Source organism: Tetrao urogallus (genome assembly GCF_951394365.1).
Source record: "Tetrao urogallus genome assembly, chromosome: 7".
Lineage (NCBI taxonomy): Eukaryota > Metazoa > Chordata > Aves > Galliformes > Phasianidae > Tetrao > Tetrao urogallus.
This window is the reverse complement of record NC_136820.1, coordinates 32,343,126-32,358,590: the sequence shown is the minus strand read 5'-3', so window position 1 is coordinate 32,358,590 and position 15,465 is coordinate 32,343,126. Positions and strand designations below refer to the sequence as shown.

General features: G+C 37.0%; 1 protein-coding gene across 1 annotated transcript in view; it reads right to left on the bottom strand.

Moving 5' to 3' along the window:
• LOC306948439 (macrophage mannose receptor 1-like) overlaps nucleotides 1–15,465 on the bottom strand; it is a gene marked incomplete at both ends in the record, with an annotated part of 32,192 nt that overhangs the window by 12,694 nt on the left and 4,033 nt on the right. Inside the window, 15 exons of the mRNA XM_079538071.1 lie at nucleotides 234–301; nucleotides 1,303–1,466; nucleotides 1,570–1,608; nucleotides 2,941–3,076; nucleotides 3,656–3,743; nucleotides 3,992–4,119; nucleotides 4,430–4,629; nucleotides 7,496–7,644; nucleotides 8,052–8,167; nucleotides 9,227–9,337; nucleotides 9,711–9,868; nucleotides 10,384–10,566; nucleotides 11,353–11,499; nucleotides 13,705–13,818; nucleotides 14,643–14,807. Coding sequence (XP_079394197.1) covers nucleotides 234–301; nucleotides 1,303–1,466; nucleotides 1,570–1,608; nucleotides 2,941–3,076; nucleotides 3,656–3,743; nucleotides 3,992–4,119; nucleotides 4,430–4,629; nucleotides 7,496–7,644; nucleotides 8,052–8,167; nucleotides 9,227–9,337; nucleotides 9,711–9,868; nucleotides 10,384–10,566; nucleotides 11,353–11,499; nucleotides 13,705–13,818; nucleotides 14,643–14,807 — 1,966 coding nt within the window. The remainder of the gene's footprint in view (nucleotides 1–233; nucleotides 302–1,302; nucleotides 1,467–1,569; nucleotides 1,609–2,940; nucleotides 3,077–3,655; nucleotides 3,744–3,991; nucleotides 4,120–4,429; nucleotides 4,630–7,495; nucleotides 7,645–8,051; nucleotides 8,168–9,226; nucleotides 9,338–9,710; nucleotides 9,869–10,383; nucleotides 10,567–11,352; nucleotides 11,500–13,704; nucleotides 13,819–14,642; nucleotides 14,808–15,465) is intronic.

The following is a 15,465-nucleotide window of genomic DNA, read 5'->3' as shown; positions in this document are numbered from 1 at the left end:
ATCAAAAAGAAAAAAAACCTTCATTTTTAATAGATGCTACCTATGTATTGGAAGCATTAAAACATAATTTAAACCAGTGATTTTGCACTGTAGTTAAACCAGCAGGAGCATACATTTCAACATAACTCCAATATTGCTTATGAGGTCCTTGCAGGATACATCCAGAAAGAACTCTGGCTGTGCAAAACTTCTGCTCTGTTTTTTTAAATGGATCATATAGCACATTTACCTACCTAAACTGTTGGTCAGCATTCAGGATTAATCCTATGAGATACGAATGCAGTTTGCCATTTTTTAAGATCTAAACACGTTGGAAAAAAAAAAAAAAAAAAAAAAAAAAAAAAAAAGTACTTTCAGTTAATGCTTTCTGTTACTTACTAGTTTTCTAAAAGAAAAAAAAAAAAAGTGTATTTTTGTGCTATTGATGCAACGAGATGAATACATATTGTTTGAATGATTGCGCATAGGCACCAGACAGAACTCCTGTTGAACTAAATAGCAGAAATCACACAATTCTGTTTTGTAACTTTATTGCTGCTTCACTACGTTAGACTGCCTTACTGGTATAATGAAAGCTGTCAAAGTTATTTTGAAAGATACAAGAGTTGTGAAATGAAAATAACAAAATATTTTAGTTCTACTCAGTAAATAAATCTTTATTTTCTTCTTAAGCTGCAGTGTAATTTCTGTATCTCAAGCTGTCTGTTCACTATTCCTTTCATATCCTTTTCCACACAAAAGCAAACATCTAAAATAGTGTAACACAGACAGTAGGCTGCATGGCAGCTTTAACTTTAATAAAACAAATAGTGTTATGGCAGAGGTCTGAGCCAACATCCATGCTATTTAACAGTAGGCGTGCCCCTGGCATGGGCACTTACCCACCAGGAGATGTCTGAGCAGTACTTTTGAAATACATAGTAAAAGGCTAGTTTTGAGACGTTTTGCAGCAAAATTAATTCATGAAGGTCTTGGTTGTTCTTCAATCCCTGACCTGGAACAGGCTAAACCTCTCTTTGAAAAGTTGTTTAGGGCAGCACCATGATGTGGTGTGTCAGAGCTACCCTTGCAGTAGCCTCAAATCTTTGTATAACACCACCATGTAGAACACGGCTAAAAAGTAGATTTCTGTTCATTGCTCCTTGTACGTTTAGTTATATATTTTTTTTCATCGAATATTGAAATTACTGCTGATAAAATATATTAATATTATGCAACAAGCATGCCTTCCTGTACTTCACAAGCATATGCAGCAGAATATATATGCTGTATATAGTAAATTGTAATCAAATTTCCTCTTACATATTTCCACAAAAAAATTCTTTTATTATTATCTCCAATAATAGCAAGATCTCCACGGTGGTTTCTGCAGAACATTCTGGCTTTTTCCATAGATGTACTTTCTGTGCTGAAAAAATACTGTTTGTCCTCTTTTATAATCCAGCCATCTTCTGTGACTTCATACACTGCAACACAGGAGAGGAGTCTGCATTCTGCACAGACCCTGTGAAAACTGCTGTTGTTACATGACAGCATCCTTTGAGTGTGAGGAGATAAACAGGAGCTAACTGGCAGAAGGGCTGACAGGTTCTGGCTTCAAGAGTGTTCCTGTAATGAAATGAAGAAAAAAAGATGTAAAATATTCTCCAATTGTTGAACCAATGTAGGTGTTCAGTTAGCAGAAATGATCTTAGTGACAATCAAAGTTCCATAATTTTTCTGCAATAAAATGAAAGAATGAAAATACTATACTTGGATGTTGATATACTTTGCACAGTAATAAGAGATTATACAGATGTTGTCAAATCTGAGCAAGAAATTCAGATTATAAACAAATTTCTTCTTAAAACAGCATATATATTTACTATTCATTGTTGGGAAAACTTTTTCTGTGACATTACCTTGTGAAGAATCACATTTGACTGAAAAGCCACCAACTATCAAGAAAATTTCAATAAAGAAAAAAGATATAACACTAAGTGGAATATTGAAATAATGTATCTAAACTTGCAAGACCAAGCTATAAAAATAAGACAAGTGCCATCTTTATTTTTTTTCCCCACAGGAGTTCAACATAATATTTGTATTTCTGTATAATTGCATTAAATGAAGCGTGCAACATATAAGCTTTGTTAAAAAAGGTTTGCCATCTTTTAAAAAAATAATTACTTCCATGTTTGGTTGGAAGATGTAAAAGATAAAAAATTATGTAAGTTCTGCAAGCACAAAACATTAGGACTGTTTCATTATGACATTATGTACTACTGACTAATGACGGTGATTTCTTCAGACTGTAACTGGTACCATTCATACACTGATAGTAACTAATAAAATAGACAACTACCATTGATACTTTTAGAGATAGTTGTACTGATAATTCAGTTGAAGAATTGCAAAGTAACTAGCAAAGACATCTGCACAGCATTTCTTTCAGATAGATATCCATGGCTGCTACTTTTTAAGCATGAGAAGATGAGACAATGTGAATAAATGGGAATCAGATTATTTTGGAAAATTAACAAGCACAAAAATAGTCAGCAATGGAGAGGTATCACTTTGAACACTGCTTCTCACACTTTGCGTGAAGGAGCCTAAAGACAGCCAGAGTAAATGTTCTGAAATGTGCAACTCAGTAGAAAGCCATAACAGATTCTTCTCTTATTTCTCTGTAGTTGCAGTAGTTACATTTTGGAAAACAAACAAACAAAAATTATCATACAACATAAACTTTTAAAAATAAGGCAAAACAAGATTGATAATTTTCAGTTGAAGCGCTGTATTCTGAATGAGTATGTTCTGACCTATTGTTCCACGTACAGACATCCTATAAATCAACCAGATTTTCTTTGAGCACGTAACTTGCATAACACTATCCTAAAATATGAAATTCTGCAACAGAAATGGTTTTCTAGAGGGATCTTGGAGTAAAATTTATCCTACCTTCCTTTATTTCACAAATCCAGTCCTGACTGTATTCACAGTGCATGTTAATCCAGGAGATGGAATGCTCTTTGCTGATTGCTCCACAATTTTCTAATGGAGCGTCGTAAAAAGAAATTGTTTTCATGTAACTCACCTACAGTAGAAACAGATATGAATAAAAATCATAGCAATAACAGGGAAAATAGCTGAACTCTGGCAGAAAAGAGAGGTAGCTCCAAAGTTACAAACCTCTCATTTTCTTTGTGTGGTTGCGCAGTCCATGTGGGCTGTCAAAGCAATATAGCATTTTGTAAGGGAAAAAAAAAAAAAAAAGCTCTCATCTTACACAGCATTCAGTGGACTCCAGCAGTCACATTAAACCTTTTTGCTCTGGTTTGGAATCAAATGAAGTTATAAATCAATAGCAGGGAAAGGAATGCGGCAATATATCACCACAACCACATAAAATTAGGAGAGATGATTCTCATCTACTTACCACCTATTTATCTCCTTTCTGGAACTTCATGTTATCACTGCTTTGATGGTTTAATCTCGTGGTTTATAACCTTTTTCTTTTCAAATGAGTATGAAGAACACTGATTTAGGGTTACCCAATGGTAAGGCAATGATTCCTGGTAATTCTCAATACAACTTTCATCCATGCCAGTCATGAAAATAGCTTTAACAGTGAAAGAGTCAGAACTGAAAGAAACTGGGAATGTTGAGTTCTCACCGGGGATCTGTCACTCCAGGACAGCCCACCATCAGGATCCAAACGCTGCAAACCTATCCAGAAAAGCTGAGATGATGGCAGTTTCTTCCTAGAACATGAAAAGATATGTTGTGAAGAAAAGGACACATTAGCTGTGTTTAGTTACGTAGCTCACATGGAACTCTCACACTTACTGAAGGATTTGAGGACTACCCAATGCTTTGAAACCAATTATGTAAGTGTATGTAACAGCTGCAAGGATGGGCTAGGAGGTACTTGGTCTGTAATAGTGAGGTAGGTATAAGTGTTTCAGAGGATTCAAAGACTAAATGGTTATTAAATATTTATTTTACTTACGTTATTAAGTTTTCTATCACTCTTTGCTCTTCTTCACTATTAATAGCAGCGAGATCTCCTCCTATTTCTCTGCAGAAATCTCTGGCTTCAAACCATGTTTTCTTATGATTTTTTTCTCTCACAAAGGTCTGTAAATAAATTTTAAAGTAGAAAACTGTGTTTTAAGTATAAAAATAAGTCCACTGACTGCCTTGTACAATCAAAATAGGAAAACATTACATTAAGATTATCATGCATAACACAGATTAAAGAATACGCTACTTGGATAACCCTAAGTATCACTGACACAGAGATCATTGCAGTGATTCCCTTGGGCAGTCTGAATAAAAGCTCACTACATTCATACAATGAGGTGTCATTCTCTGAAGCTTAGACTTTTTATCAGTTAGAAACTCTTTTGTCTCATGAGAAGTATTATAGGAAAAAAATAACACTTACTCTGAAGCAAGAATTAGTGCTATTACTTGTATTCCAACCCAAAGGACATTTGAAATTGGAATTTTTTCCAGGAGCAAGTGGACGAGTTATTTTTGCAGCTGTTTTTTTGCAGAGAAATTTTGCCTTTAGTTCACAGTTCTGAACATCCCATAGTCCAGCTGCACTTCCAGTCCTCAGGGCAACACAACCTACTTCTTTCCCTTTGCGAAATATAAAAGAAAATTAAAATATGTTTTCAAGTAGTTCCCCTGCTTTTTCCTTTTTTTTTTTTTCCTACAGCTCATGCAATTCATTTACAAAAGACTGTTTGAAATATTATCTGTAGCATCTGCTCAGTGGAGAAGCTTTCTAAAAAGAGGAAAACAAAGAGCACTGCTTTTCCCCTTTGAAAAGCATTGTAGCTTAAGTGCATTAACCTCCCCACACCTAGCTAGCTCTTTCCTACACCATTCACAGCAAGCATTTGGCAGCCTGTCACCCAGGAGAGATGAGGAGCACCAAGGAACGTGCATCCTTTTGAAATGCCGTCTTCAACACCTCATTCTCTGCTTCTGAAACCAGTGGGAAAATGGTCTGTGACTCTATCAAAAGCAACTTCTGTCTATTACTTAGAGGCAATCTTAGCTTCTAAGCTTTTAGCCTAGCCAAAATTCTAGATTTCCTGCCTGTGAGGTCCACAAGTGTTCACATTCTGAGAACTCATCCCACTGTTTTGTTGTAGTTTTCTTTTGTTTGTCTTTTTTTTTTTTTTGTGTAGTCTTGACCACTGTTATAAAGAAGATATTAAACTTCTTTTTAGCTTAACTTTAATATGACAAATCCCATCCTAAGTCTTTAAGGATATGCCTAAACTGTGAACTGAAAAACTGCAGAGATTTCAGAGCAAGAACTAAGTGAATTGCCTTCTATAGCATAAGTAGCACAGCTGTGCTAGTACAAAGCTGAAAGGACCAAACGAGTCTGAGCTTTGCAGTTCATTTACACAGTCCTTCACTGTCAAGACCCAGGCACTTTATCTAAGTGTGATGCTACACTGCAACCCCAATGGCTCCCAGGGAGCTAACTCAGGTACTTCCGGCATAGTGCTGCACTGCACAGTATCAACTCCTCCTCAGTTAACAATGAAGACAAGTTGAAAAAATAGAAGGAAAAAAATAGAGATTACATTGGAGTGGCAAAAAGCTCTTTGCAACCTGAGGCTGAAAACCTTAGAGTCTAAAAACTCTTACTGCATTGTTTCTTATGTGTTTTTTTTTTTCTTCCTCAATTCTATCATTTTAATCTTTTACACTCAGTTTGATTTTGCTCTTGTAAGCAATGAGGAGCCAGGAAATAACTATTTCTACAGTGTCATATTCTATAGACACTTCTAGTTAATATTTCAAAGGCAGAATGCTCATATACGTCATCCTAGATGTGTTTTAAAAATAATGGCTAATTGGGAAAGAGTTTAGTATTGCAACACTAATTTCCTCAGTAGCACAAATCATTTCAGAAAATAGCCCTATAAAGACTTGTGAAGAGTCACTCTGACAACCACAGCAAGTGATTCAAAAGAGCATTTTTCTTTCTATTTATGAGAAACAGATGTGAAATTCTGCCACATCAGAAACTGAGTATTTAATATTCACTTGCCATCAGAGTAAATAGTGGAAAATATAATTGGCAGGAAGTCCTAGTGATTTGCATTACTTGCTCAATAACACTGGGAGAGCATTTAAGATACTGAGTTCTGATGGTCTCAATGTTGGAACAGTAGGTAGAAAAGATGGCATCACCTCTGTGATGCCCAGGTGGAAGGGAAGAAAGCTGCCTGATTACTACATGCTGACTTCTGTGCAGAAATTTGAGTAAGGCTGCTGAAATGCAGAGGAAATTGTTCCATCATATATAGACTGGCCACTTGCAGCAGGGAGTTCAATGGGCTGGGAGGTAGAGAAAGGGGCAGGTAGACCTCAGAGTAAGCAGCTGCTCAAGTCTGCCACGTCAACAGTGAAACAGACGTATTAGCCATTTGTTTAGGTGTTATAAAAACAGAGAGCTTTTTAGGGAGCTGGTAGCACAGAATTAGTTGCAATTGAGAAAGTCCTTACAGTGCTGAATTCAGAGTCAGAGAGAAGCAAGCTGCTTGCTTGTGCATGGGGAGAAGGAGGATGTCTGGCTGCCAAGCTGTCCTGCTTATTCTGCATTTTGTTTTTAAAATTGGTTCTTATAGTGTACATTAAGTAGAACTAGCTGCAATGATTAAAAGGAAACAAGGAAACTAACCCTGTGGTGCTAGAAGTGCTTACGCAGAGGTGCTGGCAGAACACCACCAAGCTCCAGCTGCCTCCAGGCCCTGCCATAGCAGACTAAACTCCTGTCACCAGGAAGCAGCCCTGGGGAGCCCAGAAGTAATCCCAGAGCTGGAAATGACACCAGCTGGAGCATATTTTTAATGATCCTACTGTAATTTATGACTCTGTTGAATCAACTACTGAAATATTTTCATTTGCTAGACTAAGTCAGACAGATATCTGGAGTATCAGGAGGAAAGCCCAAAACCTGGCCACTTGCAGTTAGTTTCACAACCCTAAAGGCCAAAGAGAGCTAAACGCAGCATCACAGAAAGGAAACGCTGCAGGGTGATAGTAAGGGTTGTCAGTGGGGAATAGATACTGTCAAGACCAGAGTAAGATCTGGGGTCTCAGTGAATGTCTGAAGCACCTACATCTCTTTGCTGAAAAGCCAATGTGAAGGGATACACATTCTTTAAGTCTCTTTTCCTTTATATCTCTCACTCTGTGAGATGATGCCTGAGTGACTGTAGATGCTGAGAGAAGGAAGCACAGCCGGGTACCAGCATACATGGCAAGGCAGCAGAAAAACTGGGAAGATCCACTCCAAACTTGCAAAAACATACAGCATGACATCTTGGGAACAGGAATGCAAAGGTATAACTGAATGCCTAACCACGATGGCATTTAAAAGCATAAGAATGGCTGTACATATCTCTTCTTTAGCCTGGGGCTTTTAAGATCCAACTTTTAAACACAAACTACAGAGACTGCACATATGAAAGAGTACCAGGCATTGCTGAGTTCCAATTTGTGTAGAAAACGCCTTCACCAGTCTCCCACTTGAAGATTTCTTGCTCTTCTGTGTTGGAGAGACCAATCCAGAAGCACTTCTCTGAACTCAGACCAACAAAGCTGGTCAGGTAGGCTTGCTCATACCTGAAATGAGTTAGATGAAGATTAAACCTCCCTTAGCACTTTCTCAGAATCCTAAACTACACAAGACTGGAAAGAATAAAGACTCCTTTAGGTTTAATCTTTCAAGGAAATACTGGATTGAATATCAGAAGTATTAGCTCTGAAAACATTGGAAGCTGAGCTACATTGAAAAGCTGCTCTTTGTGGGACAGAAGCAACTATGGTCTTTTCTTCCAGAGTACTGGAAAGCATGAAATTATAACATATTTCAATAGAAAAGACATACTGTATTTATTGAGTACTTCTCTCCAAGATGGGCATTCTTTTCTTCTGGTTTCACCTTTTTTTTTTCTCAAAAGGTTTCTCAACTATTTTATAAAATGGCAAGGTTATTCCATCAGAACTATAGTTTTTAGAATCTTTCATACCTGTCTTCTACAGTTGTTAAATAGCTACCAATCCTTTCACAGGTTTTCACTGCTTCTGAAAATGTTACGGGTGCACGTCCAACTAGATAGCAGTAAGAACCATGTCTTGTCCAGCCCTGTAAAGAAGAATGTGTAATAGTACACTTGCAAAAAACATGTGTTTTAGTGCTTGAATTGCACTGTATGCTCTAAATCTATGTATTTTAATATAAAATAATGCAATAATATATCATTTGAAACCCAGTAGGCTCTTAATAATTGAGCTTAGTGAGCATGCAGAAAGATTTAATGCATATAAATCCCTCTCTTTGTCAACTAGTAAATCATTATTTCTAACTATGGGAAAGTCAGAGGCAGATAATAAGTATTCAGAAACGGTTGAACAAAATATTCCTTACTGAGAATCAAAGAGAATAGCCTTTTGTAATGAAACACTCAAAATTCCTTATGTTTCTAGGCTAAAAGAACTGTAACTAAACTAATTTACTAATTTCACCCAACAGTTCACCTAAGAAAGTCTGACTGAAGAGGCAGCAGAAAAATTACTGGAAGATAAAATATTCAAAATTACAGCTGAATTCTGATTCCCTTTTCCTTACTAGCTCAAGGTGTGCTTGCTTCACCCAAGAAAAGTTAAAAATAATAATAATAATAATATCTGTGCTCAGTGTTTGGCAACTGCCTTGTTCCAGCAATGAACATCAGCTCTTCCCTGTGTAGGGTGATGGGAAATGCTACCAAATATTGAGCAGTAGTAAACTGGAGAAATAAAAGAAAGAGAGGAAAGCAGTCTGATAAAAAACATATCCTAAAAATTAAAATCAGTTCATAAAAGTTCACTGTGCTGATTTGGCTTCATTAATATGGTCTACATCACGTGGAGAAATGTTTTCCAGTCTCTATTATGTATTTGATAACCACAGATGGTAGAACAAAATAAGAAGTATGTACAGAACCACAAAAATGACTTGACTTCTTCATGGGAAGTTTTTACAGATAACAGGGTTGACTCATTAACACACATGTCAAAATAACTTTGTTAAAAATAAGGCAACATAGTGAAAATTTACAATCTTGATTTACAATCACACTTCAGCAGGAACCTTAGCATCAAATGGAGCATGTGAAGAGAATGGATTTTTGTTAAGCAGATGTTGCTTCTGTTTTCGTCTTACCTTTGTACAAGCAGGATCAGTCTTCATTGTTCCTGAAACTCCCTGTAGTGGCCCTCTTCTGCAGATGTAGCCTAACTTCCTATCACAGGCACTGTCCGCCCAGTATCCATCCTATATGCAGTTTGAGAAGAAGTGAAACATGGTCAGGCAGAATCAGTTTTCTTTGAATTTTTTTTTTTTTTTTTTTTTTTTTTTTTAATATTGCTTCAAAGGGAAAATAAGAATCTGTGTTCTCTGAATGAATTTCAAGTTCTTGCTTAAATGTGAGGTTATGTTAAATGTCACTGTCAGGCTGTTAAGGTTCACGTAGCATCTAACGCCCAACCTCAACCAGATACCAACATTTATCCCATTCTTCACCCCATTATTGCAAGTTTGACTTTAAATTCAATTTAGAACAAACATCCCTGACCATTCCCTGATCTAATGCATTCATAAAGTGATTAGAAATAAAAATTAGGCAGTACAGGTGTGATGATTTTACCTCCCCTGCCATGGCAACACAGTCTTCTTGCCCATTGACTGCATGGGTTGGTTCTCCAGGCAACCATTTGGTATATGTCACAGGAGTCTCATCACTCCACTCAAAATACATCTGAGTGCTGAAGTCATTCATTCCAAGCCAGAGCTCATCTATGGCTTCTAAAAACAGAAATCCACCTGCTTGAGCGTGACAGTCTTATAGAAGAGGTTTTATGGAGATAAGCTGAAATATGAGTTCATCTAGATTAAACAACAATGGAATTTATTTTAAGACCTAACACACATTCTTTGCCCAAGAAGCCAAAATGTGAGATACCAGCAGGAAATGAGATCCCTTGGAGTATAATGGGCTTTTAATGATAAAGATATCTGTAGCTACACTGTGTCTGAGGCAGACAATCAGTGCAAATACTGCAGGAGCTAGAGATGTTATTTCCTTCAAGTGTCTTCATGCTGTGAAAAACAAATGCAAATCAAACTGAAAACTATGAAAAATAAAAGTGCTAAAGATTCCTCTTGTTTCTGTGGGTTTGTTGTTGTGGTTTGGGTTTTTTTCTTAGCTCTGTATCTGTGAGTTTCTGTGTAAATATTCATATAAAACAGATAAGAAACTTTTTAAAATTTATGATATAGTTTTCCATTTCTCCCAAACATCATCCCATAGAAATACTCACTGTAACCAAGCTGAGACAGTATAAAGGCATGCTCTTCAGGGTTGTGGATACTGGCCAGATTGCCATTGCTCTCATTGCAGGACATTAAGGCATCTTTCCATGCCTTGGGCTCTCTATGAATCATGTAACAATGACCTGCATAGGGCAACCATCCTTCTGGGCCTTTAACAGGTTCTGCATCCTCTCCAAAGAAAAACACATTTCACATTTTTAAATGATGTAAAATAGCCACAATGACATTTTAAATCAACTAATTAATTAGGATGAAAACTTGTCGATTATAAATAAACACTATTTCTATTCATTCTTTCAATGTATAAAGCATTTTAGACAGCACACTGTGCTTTTAAAGAAAATATCCTCTATTTAAATAAAAGAAGACAGTAAGTGAGACAGTGACAACTGGACTTCATTTGTGTGAAATGTTCACTTGTAGGCAGGGAAACATTTTGAAAAAGCACAAGTTTTCACACACATCCTAAGATGTTTTACACATTTCTCAAAGGTATTACTACTGCAGCACAATAATTTTATCTGCACATAATTTTCTGTAATAAGCTTCATTAAATAAATCACCAGAGGAGAAAAATGTAGTGGGAAAAGCATGGTAGAAAAGTGGTCTGTAAGAAGTTGATGTTCGTCCTTTTTATAGGTCATGTGCAATCCCACCAAGAAGATGGCATGAGCCTACTGCTGTAGTATCACAGACTTCAATAATAATGGTTTAGATCATTGCCTCTGGAATAATGAATATTAACATTAATTTAAAAATGTTTATGTGGTTGCTAAGTTCCAGGAACATCTCCAATATTTAAATATATTTGATTTAAGATATAAAACATGTTTAACCCATCTACTCAACAAAAGAGCAAATGAAAAAACCTTTTTTCTTTTTAAGTAGCTGTAAAATTTCATTTTAGGGAGTCAAACTATACCTTTATTAAATCTGTTTTTGGTTGCTTGACATACCTAATTGAAGACTGGAAGGACTCAGTGTGGAGTTTTCCTTTTTACAGATATAGCCAACTTTCTGCTCACACGGCCGGTTTTCCCATTTAGCATATATTCTGGGATTTAGTACTGCACAGAGTTTCTCAGGTTCAGGAGAAGGGCTTCCTTCATAAAATTGAAAACAAATTACTATTATGTATCACAGTTTTTACAGCAGCAGCTGAAAGAACAACTTACCTTCAGCTTTTTCATGTGTCAATTACGGGTGCATGATTTCATTACAACTATTTTCCTACCGCAGATAAGGAAATGCCATTTAAAATAACTTACCAAAACATTTCTTTTTATGTTTGTTGCATGATTCACATTTTTTGCCATATTTTGTTGCAGAACTACAGCCTCAGAAGTAAGGCAGTCCTATGAGTTTTGTGAGAGTGGTCAACTTACATGTAAGAGACAGGACATCCCAACTGATGGAAAATTTGCAGCTAGTCCTCCCTCTCCTTTCACCCCAACTGTTTTATCAGCCTGTTCAAAGGTGTCAGTCATATATCTGTTAAGAAATACACTGCTTACAACCAGCTGCAGCACAACTGATGTTCTTGTGCAGTCAGTAAACAGTGGGCAGAAGATTCTTGACACTGAGCGGTGGCCAGCAGTGTGAGAAAGGTGATAATTTCCCCCTATTCTGTCCCTATAAGGCCCCCATCTGGAGCATTACATCCACAGATCCAGAGGGGGCTATGAAGATGATCAGAGGGCTGAAGCCTATGAGAAAAGCTTGAGTGAGCTGGCCTTGGAAAAGGTCTGGGGAAACCTCATTGCAACCTCCCAGTATTTGAAAGGAGCTTGCAAGCAGGAAGGAGACTCTTCACATGGTTTGATAGCAACAGCACAAGGGAGAGTGGCTTTAAACTAAAAGATGTGAGATTTAGCTTAGATATTAGTAAGATATTTTTTACGTAGAGCGTGATGAGACTCTGGCTCATCCAGAAAGCTGTGAGCACCCCACCCCATCCCCAGAGGTGCTCAATGCTGGGATGGTCAGGCCCCAGGCAGCCTGATCTGATAGAGGCAGCCCTGCCCACTGCAGGAGGTTAGGACTGGGAAAGCTCTGAAGTCGTCCCCCTCCCCCCCCCCCCCCCCCCCCCCCAAGGCAAGCCATTCTGCAAGTCTGTGACTGAAGTGATATCTGACCTGCTGCAGTAGTGATGCTGTACACAGATCATAGTTTCACAACCTATGAAACACTGGGAGCTCTGATACTCTGTTTTGTACCCAGTTTGAAGTAAAGACACAGTTACATTAACAGGACTACATGGTAACAAGCTTAAAGACTTCAGATACATTCATGAAATCAGAGAGCAAATTCTGAGCTAATTTTTTGGAGCAGAAACACAGTATGCCAGTATCTTTTAAGAAAAGATATCCGGTAATGAATTTTGTAGATGTATAGAGAGAATATAAGAACTCCAGAAGCGTGGGATGCTTGGCTCGAGAGCCAACTGTTCCTCTTCTCTGCAAGGCTTGAAGCGTTGCACTAGCTGAGCAGAAGGCCCTCTACTAGACTTAATGCTAGGCTTTCCTCACATCTGCCATGCCAGACAAAACTAGAAGATACAAGGAAGCTTTGAAAGGCCAGAATTAGAATATATGCACATTTATTCAGCATTTGCTTCAAATGTTACCATGACAATCATTAGGAGATCTTCAAAGATGAACTGCCAATGCTGTGAACTCTATTTGCAGTCTCTCTCAAATTTTAAAGTGGAGAGAAGAAAGCAGAACAAGTGTAGAAGCTGAGGACTGACCTCACTGACAGCTGAGTCCTTGCAGGCTAAGTGCCTGATAACCCTACAAGAGCTGGAAATGCAGATATCAGCTGACTTGAAGGCAGTCCTAGTATGCTACTGTAAGGACAGGAAATAGAAGATATAACTGCTTTAAAGTTATCTTGGATTGCACAAGACAGACAATGGTCATAATCCAGCAATAAAAAAAGGAATTGCCTACCCTTTTCCAAGGATCAGGACTCACCAAACACTGCAGAAAAAGCAATCTCAGAATAGAGATGCATCTCTTGTGGCTGCCAGCCCTTAAACGAGGTCAGGGAGGGGAGGACCTAGGGTGAATTGCTTCCACCTATGTTCCCAGGGCTGGCAACATCCCTTCACCAGGTGCTCTATCACTGGTTCAGGCAGTGACCTAATGGTTCCCTTACAGCTTCCACACAGCTAGTGCTTTCCTAGACTTTCACTGCATGTGAAAGGACTGTAATTAATATACATTCAACATTCTTTCAGGAAAGATTAATTCTAAAAACTGATTGGAAAAAAAAACCAACAAAACAACCAAAGAAGTGATTACTACCTGGTGCCCAGTTAATGTATCTGAAAGGAGTACCACCACTCCATTGCCACCCACTGTCGAGATTCAGACTGTTCAATCCAATCCAGAGAGGTGATCTGTTGCTGTCAATCAGATCTAGGGAACAAAAAGAACTGGAATTCTAATGACATTCATTATTAAATGTTCTGCAGTGTCAAATTTTGCAGGAGGACAATAAATACATGCTTAGAAGTTTCAAAGTTCAGTGCAGAATTTGTGCTTAAAAGTAATACATTCAGAGACTCCATTCTGCAGTTGACACGCAAAAGGCTAGGTTGCATATTACTTCATCTGAATTTAACACTATTCCACTGTTATGCATAAACAGTAATCTTTAAATACTAGAAGATTTAATTGCAGTTGTTCATATTTACTTCACAAGTTCATTTAAGTTCAGTGCAATTAATACAGAGCAATTCATACAGAGCCTTCTTCCTCCACAGTCTGTGCATGAAGAAACAGTCTTTAGTTTTTCATTAGTGTTTTGTAAAAAATTCATGTGTAATTTTAAAAAATCTATTCCATTAGGTCTTCATGAAGAATACTGATTTCTTAACACAAAAACCATATACTTATTGCTCACTATAATAACTATCCTTTTGTAAGGCCCTTCTCTCAAACTGCTACATTAAAAAGTTTTCTGAGATTGATCCAAGTCTTACTTAACTAAATGTAAATTCTTAACTTGTTATAAAAAAAAATGGAAATAATTTAAAACAAGAATTTCACACCTTTTGTAAGTCTCACTTATAAAAAACATAATTTACAGTAATTTTGATACTTCTCTGCCAGTACAGATACTAATATTACATTATCTACTCATTGTAATGTGACCAAAGCACCAAAATATTTGCAATCAATCAAGAAGTCTTAAGACTCTTTTTACTATTTGATGCTCTTTTTACTGTTTTTTTATTCACCTCTCAGATACGTCTGTTCATGCATCTCTGCGACACTCAATAACTCTGCGTTCTGCTGCTTGCAGCTCTGCCTTGCTTGGTGCCACGTGAGAGCTGACTGGAAGTTTACCTGGTAGAAGGTTCCTGTCAAGGGATCTGTACTCCAAAATTTGTCATTGTCACTGTCTATGTGAGAAAAAGACTACTTAATACTGCAGCTTGTTAAAAACATCTTACAAAATGTTATAATAACATTTAACTACAAGATTTCTCATGAAATTTGAGCATTTTGGGTAAATAAGCCTCAATTAAAAAAAAAAAAAAAAAAAAAACACATACCCTTCGTATATATACTTCACATACTCTTTGTTAAGTAAAAGGGGGTTTGCCAGTGACATTGACAGAAGCGAGCTTTGATTCTTTAATTCTTCTGCCAAATCAAATCCAATATTCTTCAGGTTAAAAAAAAAAAAAGCTAAAGAAAGCAATTAAAAAAAAAAAACAACAAAACTGGCTTGGTCATTATCTGCTCTGAAAAACTTTTCAGCAGCTCATAAGCTATATCTGAACGAATTATTGGTTAAAATGTGACTGGAATGAAAGTATTTCCAACTATGGAAACTTTTCTCCTTAATTTACGGCATCATTAATTCCATTTAAAAAAAAAAAAGGCATGCTCTATTTCTACACTGCATGTGTCATTTCAATTTAGAAATTGTTTTTTTGAGAGCTGTCTGTTAGCAAAACTTCTCCCTGAATATGCAATAATAAGTTGTACATTAGCATTTTCTTCTATCAAGAAAAATGGCTTTCTTCAACCATTCTTCAGAAGAAACATTTTATT